Source organism: Dermacentor andersoni, chromosome 9, assembly GCF_023375885.2.
Source record: "Dermacentor andersoni chromosome 9, qqDerAnde1_hic_scaffold, whole genome shotgun sequence".
Taxonomy (NCBI): domain Eukaryota; kingdom Metazoa; phylum Arthropoda; class Arachnida; order Ixodida; family Ixodidae; genus Dermacentor; species Dermacentor andersoni.
In genome coordinates, this window is record NC_092822.1 from 68,300,001 (window position 1) to 68,312,295 (window position 12,295).

Below are 12,295 nucleotides of genomic sequence, written 5' to 3' on the forward strand. Positions count from 1 at the left end.
TGTTTTCTGCTTGCTGTTGCATTTATAGTATACAAATTCATGTGGAAGGCATGAATCTTGAGTGTCTTCGGAAGTCGTACTTCGTATTATTCCTGAGAAACATCGGCAAGGTTTTCGTATTTCTCCACATTTACTGACGCGTGTGATCAAGTGTCGATTTATTTTCTCTTTACAGCACGATCGGCTATTGGAGTAGCCCAAAAGGTCTCGACACGGTACCCTTGGGAGCTTCCACTGCGGTTCGAAGGAGTCATGCTTGGCGTCGGCTTCCTTTTTCCCTTGCTCAAAATAATCAACTCAACCGATTACCTGTACTACGCCGGGTTGCTTGACGAGCACGGTCGCCACTCATTTGCTCAACAGTTTAACAAAATTCAAAGCCTCGTTCAAGCTAAACAGTTCCAGAGTGCCGCTATGGTGCTCAGTCAAACTGTTCTCAACATGCACGTCAGCCGGCAGCCAAGCTTATTCGAAAAGTTAACAGGTTTCGAGCACCACGGAAGCATAATTAGGCCTCGGAGACCCGCAGAAGTTGAAGCATACAAGAACTATGCAAACAGTGAAGAGTTCAAAAAAATAATTCACGTTGATCCTTCCAGGGCACTGGACAGTACGAGGATGCAGATAGCAATGCAGCTAGCCGTGGGAGATTTCTTCGTAGACCAGGAAGAAACGTTACTCTCCGTTCTCAACAGTAGGCACGTGCTTCTGTACACAGCACAGCTGGACGCTGTGTTTCCGGCTGTAAACTTGGAACGCTGTTTCCGGGAGCTGAATTGGCGAGGTCGAGATATGTTTAAAACGGCTCGACGTCGTTTTTGGCACCGAGACGGCAATTCCTCACTTGAGCTGCTCGGTTACGAGAAAAGGGTAGGCACCGTCATGTTTAACACCGTTCTTTTCGGCGGCCATTATGTGTCCCTCGATCAATCATCCGCAATAAGTGATTTGTACAGCCGGTTCCTGACCTTCACGGCAACGGAGCCCCCCAGTGGTAACAAAGAACAAGCAGAAACTGATAAACCTCCAGCTGATGCTACCACCTGCATTGAAGAGCTTTCACGCATTATTTCATAAATAAATAACGTAGCAGTTCTATATATGTTCCTAAAAATCACATTCTTACACAATGGTGGCAAAACATTCCTTTTTTTTCTTTAAAAGATCGAGTAAGACTTTTCAGTCTTTTTGCCCAGTTCATTTAAGTGGAGAGCATTCTAACATCAAAGCCGCTTTAAAAAGACAAAATAAACAGTCATTATACAGGTACAAAATAATAACAAAATTAAAGCCTTTATGTCCTTATTTGTTAAGTAAAGCATATGCTTTGGGATATGCCAAAATATACACTCCGCAAAAAAAAAAACCTTCACAGATGTATGCATATACGACAACTGATAAATCAACTTGAACTAGGAAGGAACAGCGCCAACTAAGACGATCCCGAGAGGGAGAACGACAAAGTACAAGCGCCAACTTCATCTATCTTTATTTACCGAAATATCAGCAAATATGAAGAATAAAGATAGATTAAGTTGGCGCTTGTTCTATGTCCTTCTCCCTCTCGTGATCGTCTTAGTTGGCGCTGTTCCTTCCTAGTTCAAGTATGCACCATCAAGCCCAAATGAGTGTTGTTCTGAACCATGATAAATAAAGACAGCTCTGATGTCTAAGCGAGTTATCCCTCCTTTCGAAAGGACCAGGGGTCCGCTTGCCATCTCATGACCTGACTCGAACGTAACAGCAGTTGCTGTTGAGAGAAACAGAAGGAACTCTGGTGCGCCGATCATTCAGAAAGCATGAAAATAATGGCCACCATTAAATTAATTTTTCTTTGTCTTCGTGCTGGTAGCTTCAATCATTCTTGCGGTTTAATTTTCTTTGCCTCATATGCTTATCTGGGCCTAAATTTTGAAGCTATCCTAAATTCAGAATCCAATAAGACTCTATGCACGTGCAGAATTATTGCGAATAGTTCCGTTTACAGTGTAATATTTCGATGATCATAAACAATTAGCAAACCAACAAATGCATTTGAAAATTAAATAAGAAATTCTGAGGTTTTACGTGCCAAAAACACGATCTGATTGTAAGGCACGCTGAGTTGGGGGTCTTCTGATTAATATCGACCTAGTGGGGTTATTTAACGCGCACGCAATGCGCGGTACACGGGCGTTCTTCTTTTATTTTGCATTTCGCCCCCGTCGAACTGCGGCCGCTGCGACCGCGACCTCGTGCTGAGCAACGCAATGCAAAAACCACACGACAAATCCGTTTGAAGCTAGAGAGACGACGTTCAACCAAATCCGAGTGCTCGCCATCATTCACGTGCTGGCTCAACCAGAGCACCCGTAGGTACACGATCCAAAATTCCCTCTAGAAATTTTTTGTGGGAAACTCTGGACAGCCTGTTCGTATGGCGCCTCCCGCGCAGGCTGCGTTGTAGCGCTAGGGCATATGTCTTTCACTGCCGCAGTCGTACATACTCCTGTCTGACCTCCAACGCGGAACCGGCGTAACACGACGTGAGAAATAAAAAAAAATTACCGATTGCTGGTTAAAAAAGATCGCGTAGGCTGTATACGGAACGCAGCAGCAGTCTGGTAGGTGAAAGGACTTGTTCGTGCTGCTCAGGGTGTATGGGCACTAGGCCACAGAAATGACGAAACCAATTGCACAACTTACACTTACCCAAGCATAACGAAGGATACACGCTTAAATTACGTTACAGCTAGCGGAGATCTTAGTGTAATTTCGCAATCCTCTCTATCGCCGTGGGTGCCCGTTTGTTTTGCACGTATGGGGTGTTTGGGCATTCGGGTACAGACATGACCCCCGTACTGGTGGCGCCCGAGGCTGCCTTGCGTCACTGCGGCCTGTCGTACTCGTAGTATGATTGCGAATCCTGTGCTGGCCTCCATCTCCTGCCCTTGGACTCCCTACGGGGGCGCACGCGTTCCGCCGTGATAGAAGTGGTCGAGTATCCCAGTCTCGCTGCCCGATTATCTTCGCCATGAAGGAAAGAAACAAGAGGAGGGAGCATACCGCAACGCGATTGAAGTCGAAATCTGCTGGGCCAGTGGTGGTCCAACACGTGATTGCACGTCACAGTGCGCGGTTGGTTTTAGTGTTCCCGTTTTGCAGGCAGATCCACGGCACGGCAGCTGAACAAGTGCGCACCGAATAAAAACTACTGGCATAGCTACTGGGAAGCAAACGCATCAGGAAATCTCAATTCTAGCTCCGTGATCTCGACGCAACAGGTCACGTGTTTGGCCACCCCTGTGGCTTTACGGAGCGTTCGCTTGCCAAGGCTCGCTGCATGACGTATTGCTCCATCCTATATTTTCCTTCCTAAATGAACTTCGCGCCATTTTCGAAACCCTACCTGTCGAACGCAGGGTCGCCAAGGCCGAGCAATAGTGAAACTTCTGCAACAAGCTGTATATATGTAGGACGTATAACTTCTGAAGAGTACCAGTTTCAATTCGACAAATTATGCCCACTATGGCATAGTGAGTACTCTGAAACGCGACCGCTCCAGTTTGCATCGGCAAACGCCCTGCCGCGTTGTGCCTCTCTGAACGCCAAGCGAGTGGCTAAATTTGGCTCCAATTGTGTCATGCGTAATGCAACAAGAGCGCCATCTCTGCGCGCGACACATGCTTGATCATGGCGTCTTTCCTCTATGCAACGATACCAAAGTTAAGCCGGTGTGGGTAGCTTGCCCTGGGCCGAACTGAAAGACGTTTCACGTAAAAAAAACTACGAAGGCATCTAATCAAATGAGATGTAAGCAAGGTAATTTCATTTTATAATCATTTATCATTACGTTACAAACCGAATTTGGGTTTCCAACACGCGTTGCGTCGCACTTACGTTTAGTACTGACCAGGCCGTTCCACGCAACCGCAGAAAACCCCGAGTAGAACTCCCTTTACGAGCATCGCTGTGCAGAACTTAACAGCTTCTTGGGTTGAGGCTATGCAATAATGATGATGCATAAATTTGAATAAACAAAAGAAAAGGCCACCAGCCATAGTCATGATCTCCTCTCTTCCGGCTTGCTCCAGCGGGAGAGGTCCACAGTCCAGGATCCCTACGGACTTAGCTGCCAGTCGGGCCAGCCGCATCATTTGTTTCTGGTCACGCGGGTTCGAACTGGACTGAGGTATATCGAGGTATGGCGTTGCCCTCGAATTTCCGAGATGGTTTTCTAAGTGAACATGCGTGCGAAATGTTGACGCGACGCAGTAAGCAAGGTAACTCCTGTTCCAAAGAGGAAACAGCACCGCCCCCACCATAGCAGCTACCAGGCGTCTCACAACGTTGACACGATGAGGAGCACAGCTGGGGGCACTGCAGGAGCCCCACGTCGACATTGCACGAGATGAGACCGACGAGAAACAATCGGCGCTAGTCAGCGCTCAGTAAAATATTACGTAACGTTAGCCTGACATATATTAACCGTTTCACTCAGAGCTGTGCATGCGCACAGCAGATCAACGGGAACGTTAGTATGCGCATAGTGCGCATGCGCCCAACGGCAAGACGGCAGCAGAAGACAGAACTCTGCGCTGACTTCGCCACCGAGGCGATTGAGCGTGGCAGTTGAAGGGGCGTCGACTTCGGTTCGTCGTATTTTGCAGCCAAACAAACTGCACGCCTGTCCAGGACCTTTAACCCGCCGCGCGCAAGCTGCGCATGCGCGGTAGGGCTGGACGGCAGGAGAACGGTGGTGCCAACTGTCTTCATCGCGCCTCGAGAGTCCGTATATATGATTGCTATGGCAATAAAACTCGTAATTAGGGGTCATATTACAATAAAAACATACGGTTTTTAACACACAGTTAATTTTTCAGTTATCTTAAATTAATGAAGTTTTAATTTAAAATGATGCTTGAAGAACTTCGCAGTACGCTTGCCGAAGATGCGCGTGCCTTATAGTAGTTCTCCACTTTCAATATAATGCACGTTCATCGATAGCCCTAATAAAATGCTTCGCAGGTTTGTGCTCGCGAGTTCACAGGAAGGGCCGCAACAAATGCAAAATTGCGAGTGTGATAAACGCTCCGCCTAATTACAAGGATCACCCTAGTCACATACAAATGCATTATTACAAATAAGGCCCATGTTTCTTCTGTACTTTCCACTCACATATTATGTCACTGGGCATTACATATATATAATGTAGTTGTGTTATAGTGACGAAAGGCAAGCACACGCGAAATCGATAAGAAATTCTACGGTGAGCTTGTCGTCTCTACAGAGGTATAACTCGTAAATAACGGTGCGGTAAGTACAATAAGCGGTCCACAAGACCATCAACCAGGTTTACAATCGGCCACCATTAGGGTATCACTTCTAGTTCTAGGTGAGCTGCATACTACCCATGGACGATCGACCCGTCCTTCTCAGTTTTCGGAGATAATCTGATGTCTCATCTTCCAGCGACAGCGAATATATTATGGTGATGTCCTAACGAAAATAAAAAAAGACGAAAATTACCCGACCAACCAACACAGAGGTAGCAGCATGTCGAATGCCTATTGCGACGACTGCTCCTTGGAAATGAGCGAACGCCACACTTTGTGGTGTTGTTTACAGCAATGCCTTACAGCCTACCAGAACCGCTTTCGGTGTCGCACTGACTTCGCTTGCATACGGTATTTGGATGGCAGACTCGCCACGAGAAACCACCGTCTTTTGTGCACAGCGTGTGCTACACGCATATAGTGTTGGGGCTCTTGCTGCCTTTGCTGCGTCACATGAGCGCCAGGCACTGCTTCTTCGGCAGCTAAAAGGCGCTTTATTTGCGGTTCTCAAGAAAGATTAGCTTTGTTCATTCCTTACTTCCCCTAGGTTATGAAAGGTATAGCCCTCTGCGTTACGCCCCTTGCAATGCAATTCCTCATCGGCAGCAAACGGGCGCTTCGATGACGTTTCGACAGCCCAGAACAGTCATATATGTGGTCTTCTAAGGAGCGATGTCACCACAAGTGGGTTTCATCCTCTCACACAGAGAAGGCATTAGCAGCGCATCGAAGTATTTGAGCCTCGCCCATAAGAAGCGCTGTCGTGGTCTTGCCGTTGGTCGCTGTTTTGCCATTTTGCTAGCCAAATGTGTGGCGTTTTCAGAGCGAGTTTTCTTTCTTAAACCATGCGCTAGAGTGCGAGGCTCCTCACTCTCAAACACCAGCTGGAAGGGAACCTAAGCAAGCGACAGATATTTGTATTTAACCATCCAGGTAGCATACGCATCAGGTGTGGCATTATAGGTAGGTTATTGCATACGCCCAAAGCTTTACTTGCGGCGTGTTGCTTATTTAAGATAAATGTAAAATCTGAAAAGAATCTGTGATTGACTTTTTCAGTCATACTGTTTAGCATCGTCCGACCTAGGAAGCTTTCTCACATGGGCCAGTCAGGTCAGAACGCATAAGCATTTAACGCTTTACTGGTTCAGACAGAGATCATGGGCTACTTCAAATACAAAAAGCATGATATTCTGCACTTAGTTTGTATCGTGTTCGCGCTCCTATAGGAAGCCTTTAAAGTGGAAAAGCAGACCTGTGATGGCGAACAGCGAATGCGCGGTTCAACATGGACGCCGTAAAACTAATGTGCGTTAAAATCCTGTACGTTTCAAGAAAACCAAGGTTCTCACGATTAAAAGGGCACTTTTGGAGAGACCATTTGATAACGTTGTTAATTCGCCAAGCGGCGCATCGATGATCAGATAACGAGTACGTGAAACGCTCGGAAAGAACACGGACCATGAAAGCAGAAGTGCCGTTAGTGCCCTTTTTCTTGGGATGGGGGGGGGGGGGGGGGGGCTAAGCACTGCCTTGTTATTTGACACATCAGTGGAATAACCTAGACGTGGACATCCCGTAGTTCACGTTAAAGCCATCTCTGCTTATTACAGGTTTCAACATTTGGAATCTTAACCTTTGCTTTGTATTTAGCGCGGCATTAGCCGTTTGAGTATGTCATGTAGTTGAGTTCATGCTTGACATATGAAATAGAGAAAACAAGCGACCGTTTGCCAAAAGGTTGAAGCGTGTCTGGCGGTGGAGGTGAGTAAACTGTCCTTATCCAAGAGCTGGGTAGTTTAATACGAGAAATTAGTTATGTGCATCATTAGCTATAGACTTAAAGCCAACATACTTCATTGAAGTATTGACAATAGCATCTTTTGGCATCTCTAATAGGTGCTAAGCGCTATCATATTCCAGAGGTACGGAGACCTAGGAATGCGACTGGAAACGCAGCGCGCGACTTGACACCATCTTCTGTCACCTGCCGCTAGGGCGCTAAACTTGGTAGATATGGCGAACCAAAATCTTCACTTTCATCTTTCTTTAGCAGCAGCACAAGTTAGTTCGAAATCTATCACAAAAGCAATAAACAACGCTTCAAGTAATGCGGCACTCTTTAGAAGCTGTACAACAAGAGTATATCTAGTCCATCTAATCACAGGAGACTCGGACGATGAGAAAAAAAATTCCGGACGAATGAATTTGGGCGGATGCGGATATAGCAAGTACTCCAATGTCACGACCGCAGCTCAGCGATACAGTTTTTTTAAAAAAAGTGCACAGAAGTTCTCTCACTATGAAGGTCGACGTTAATGCAATTATCATTGACGCAATGTATCGAAACACGGTACCGCCTACGAAGAGACGCAACATGTTTGAGGCGTGTGTGCAGCTGAGCACCTCTCACACGCTGAATTCCCTCTGGACACCCTGCGCCATACAGCGGCGCCGCTGCGAAGAGCGCGTGCATGCCTCTGGTAGGAATATATATATATATATATATATATATATATATATATATATATATATAGATAGATAGATAGATAGGCAACTGGCCAATAAACCTTCATATGCTGCCTGAAGACATCAAAGCTGCCGGAGACGAGATTATCCTATGTAATGAACGAGAAGTAATGGAACCAAGGGTTTCTCTGCTTACAACCGCCATGTGGGCCGCTTTGGGCACCGAGACTCAAGTTACTTTATCCAGTAGCCTGAACACAAGCAAAGCCGCATAGCCTGGATAGCTTCAGCGAGTCGCCACAAATGGAACACCAGAGAGTTTCTAAATGACATAATCCAGCGGCGTCGATGGATGTCACGTGGATATTACGTAACCTCGTTCTTTCTGGCGCGGGTGTAGTAGCGGCATCTTCGGTAGCAATCTACGCACCAACGTGATATACCAGCACACTGAAAACGGTGATAGCCTTCTAGAAGAAGATTATCTTGACCTAGCTCGACCTAATATTTTTGGCAGGTCACTTTAAGCCCTATAGATATGTAGCTTGATTGCCAGAGGTATCTGCAAGGCAATGCAAATCCCCTCCATTGTCCGCTAGCACCACTATGTCGTCCGCATACGTCAGTCCAGGGACCCTCCGTGTCAACCTCTGCAAACGAAGTAAAAAAATCAAAACCTAATTCATTGTTCTCCAGTCGTCTTTCTATTCCCTTAACTTAAAGTGTTAACAAAAATGGAGACAAAGGCGTCGTTGCTTTAGTCTAACTCCTGAAGAGCACCAGTTTCAGTTAAAGATGCAAGAGCTTGAAAAAAAACACTGAAAATTCCGAGAAAAGACAGATTTCCTTCTCGTTAATTTTTTTACGAGGATAAAATTAAAAGCAAGCAGAGCTTGCTGGTAGTATTCTTCTGTGGCAATGCGATTCCTTTCGACTTATCTAAAAGCTTGGTCAAAAGAAGGAGTTTTGGAGTCTGCGAAGCACATGGATCCATACACGCGGTTGCCGGGACTTGAGCCCCCTCGCCTGTCGCGTACTGCAGATTCCCCCTTCTTCTGCGGCATGTGAAGGAAACTGGTCCGAGTTTGAACATGTGCACACCAAGCTACGAAACAGGCTCGCGGAGGATCGCGTGCAAAAACTTGTGCGCGGGCAATCGAACCTCAATGTCCGTAAGGCTTCGTGCGCTGCACAGCGAAGCGTTGACCAATCAAGCGGGAATGAATCGGACACAGATTGATACAAACGACGGTGCTGACGCTTTGATGTGAAATCAATACCTTATTTGACATGAAATCATGCCTAGATTTTGAACCCTGAAGCTTTGTTGCGACTTTGGGATGCAATGCCGTAACAATTATATTCTTTTCAGTGTTAGAGAAATAAATGTGTCGAGTTTTTCATAGTTATGTACAATCTTTCTATTTTTCAATTTTTCTTGTTTTTCTGAAAAAGAAATACATGAAAGAAACAAGATTTTTTCACGTCCTTCAAAATTTCATGAAATCTCACATCTCTATTTTCACTCGATAAATTATACCTATTGTGGCATAGTGGGTACTCTGAAACGCGACCGCTCCAGTTTGCATCGGCAAACTAACTGCCGAGTTATGCCTTTGTGAACGCCGAGCGAGTGGCTAAATTGAGCTTCGATTGCGTCATGCGTAATGCAACAACAGCGCCATCCATGCACGCGACATGAGTTTGATCATGGCTGCTATCATCTATGCAACGATACCAAGGTTAAGCCAATATGGGTAGTTACCAAGCCACCCCTGGGCCGAACGGAAAGACGTTTCACGTCAAAAATGTAGCGTAGTTCTCTATTCGAATGAGATTTAAGCAAGATAACTTTTATTTTATAATAATTTTTCCTAATATTTCCCTTCCTAATAACAATTGGTAGGGACCCTTTAACAACTTTGTTGGGTTCCAAAAGTGTGTACATTGTAAGTGTATACGTTATGTTAAATATACTTGCAAACTTTCAATTTATCGCTACGTTCCAAACCAAATTTATGTCTCCGACACGCGTTCCGTTGCATTTACGTTTAGTACTCACCACGCCGTTACACGCCACCGCAGAAAACCTGGAGTAGAACTCTCTTTCAAAGCTTCGATGTGAAAAAATTGGCCCGGTCTCACCTATGAGCGAAGCAATAATGATGATGCATAAACTTCAATAAACAAAAGAAAAGAACGCCAGCCGTAGTCATGGTCTCCTCTCATCCGGCTTGCTCCAGCAGGAGAGGTCCTCATTCCAGGACCCTTACGGACTTAGCTGCCTGTCGGGGCCGCCCCACCATTTGTTTCTCGTCACGCGGTTTCGAACTGGACTGACCGATATCAAGGTATAGTGTTGCGCTCGGACTTCTTAGATGCTTTTCTAAGCGTATGTGCGTGCGATATGTTGACGCGACGCAGTAAACAAGGTAACTCCTGCTGCGCAGAGGGAACAGCACCCCCCGGAAGCTACCAGGCGTCTCACAATGCTGACACGATGAGCAGCGCAGCCAGGGGCGCTGGTGGCGTCGCACCTCGACATTGCCTGAGATGAGACCAATGAGCAACAATCGGTGCTAGTCAGCGCTCAGTAAAATATTACGTAACGTTAGCCTGACGTGTATTACCCGTTTCACACACAGCAGTGCATGCGTACAGCAGATCAACGGGAACGTTAGTGTGCGCATAGTGCGCATGCGCGCCACGGCAATACGGCAGCAGAAGACAGAACGCCGCCCTGATTCCGCCACCGAGGCAATTGAGCGTGGCAGTTGAGGGGGCGTCGACTACGGTTCGTCGTATTTTGCAGCCAAACACACTCTGCGCCTCTCGAGGCCCTCTAACCCGCCGAGCGCGAGCTGCGCATCCGCGGTAAGGCTAGACGGCAGGAGAACGGTGGCGCCAAAGGTCTTCATTTCACCTCGAGCGTCCATATACATGATTGCTGTGGCAATAAAACTCGTAACCAGTTGTCACATAACATTACAAAACGCACGGTTTTCAATGAACATTTAATTTATAGGTAATTTTAAATCAACGAAGTTTTAGTTTTAAATGATGCTTGGAGAACTGGCAGTACGCTCGCGGAAAATGCGCGTGATGTATGGTAGTTCTCTATTCTGTCTTCATCGCGCCTCGAGAGTCCGTATATATGATAGCTATGGCAATAAAACTCGTAATTAGGGGTCATGTTACATTAAAAACATACGGTTTTTAAGGCACATTTAATTTTTAAGTTATCTTAAATTAACGAAGTTTTAGTTTTAAATTATGCTTGAAGAACTGGCAGTACGCTCGCGGAAAATGCGCGTGATGTTTGGTAGTTCTCTATTCTCACAATATTGTAGGTTCATCAATACCCCTCATCGAATGCCTCGCAGGTTTCTTCTCGTGAGTTCACTGGAAGGGCCGCAACAAATGCAAGATTGCGAGTGCAATAAAAGCTATTCTTAATTACATGGATCACCCTAGTTACATACAAATGCATTATTACAAATATGGCCCGTATTTATTCTTTACTTTCAACTCACACATTACGTCACTGGGCATCACATATATGTACTGCAGTGGTGGTAAAGTGACGAAAGGCAGGCACCCGCGAACTCAAGAAGAAACTCTACGGTCAGCTTGCGGTCACTACAAAGGTATAACTCGTAATTGATGATGGTGATGATTGCGTTTTATTGGCGCAAATGCATCTAAGGCCAAGCAGCGCCAGGACATGTTCCTTGATTATCAAAATTATGAGTTTAGGACTATGATTTAAAATAGAGGCTGTATAGAGTTCTACGCGTAAGATAGATCTATTCATATTAGTACATCAATTCTAAAATTATTACTAAAATAAATAGGAGGCCTTAAACGCATTGGCTACAGGAACACATGTTAAATTATTGTGGATAGTCCGTTTCACTTGCTGTACAATTCTTGCTTACGCAAGCAGTGCGAGAGCTCCGACCTACTTTTGTGCATTAGATTGTACCTCACCTGTGAGGCACAATCTGATAGTTAGGATGGAATGAGATGATTTATAGAAAGTTAACTTGTGCAAGATCATTAGGCACTCTTTTAAAGTTAAAAATGCATCCTCTGATAAGAACATCGAAGGATGAGGGGTATATGGTGTGAATAGAGTTGCCTAAAATTAGCCACTCGCTCTAGGTGAAACTCAGGGCATCGAATGAGCACATCTAGGGCGGTTAGGTTCTCACAGCAGCGTGTGCACGTCGGTGGGTCAGTTGCAGTCAAGAAATATTTGTGTGTGCCATAAGTGTGTCCTATTCTCAGTCGTACCATGGTGACTTCGGTCAGTCTATCAAGCTTCGGTGGGAAAGATTTCGTTAACTGCAGTTTAAACAGTTGCAGCTTATTTTCAACTTCCTTGTCCCATTCAGCTTTCCAATGATGACGGAGCGCCTTTCGTACCGCACGTTTCATGTCTACACCAGGTACCCAGAGTAACATTCGCCGTGCTGGTCGCATTCAAAGTTGTATTCTGCAGATAAGAT

At 45.7% G+C, this 12,295-nt stretch overlaps 1 protein-coding gene across 1 annotated transcript in view; it reads left to right on the plus strand.

Moving 5' to 3' along the window:
• LOC126528596 (venom serine carboxypeptidase-like) overlaps nt 1-1,098 on the plus strand; it is a 24,957-nt gene extending 23,859 nt beyond the window's left edge. The window contains exon 4 of the mRNA XM_055069016.2: nt 176-1,098. Within this exon, the coding sequence (XP_054924991.1) occupies nt 176-1,077 (902 nt within the window). The 3' untranslated portion in view covers nt 1,078-1,098. The remainder of the gene's footprint in view (nt 1-175) is intronic.
• Nucleotides 1,099-12,295: the final 11,197 nt, after the last annotated feature.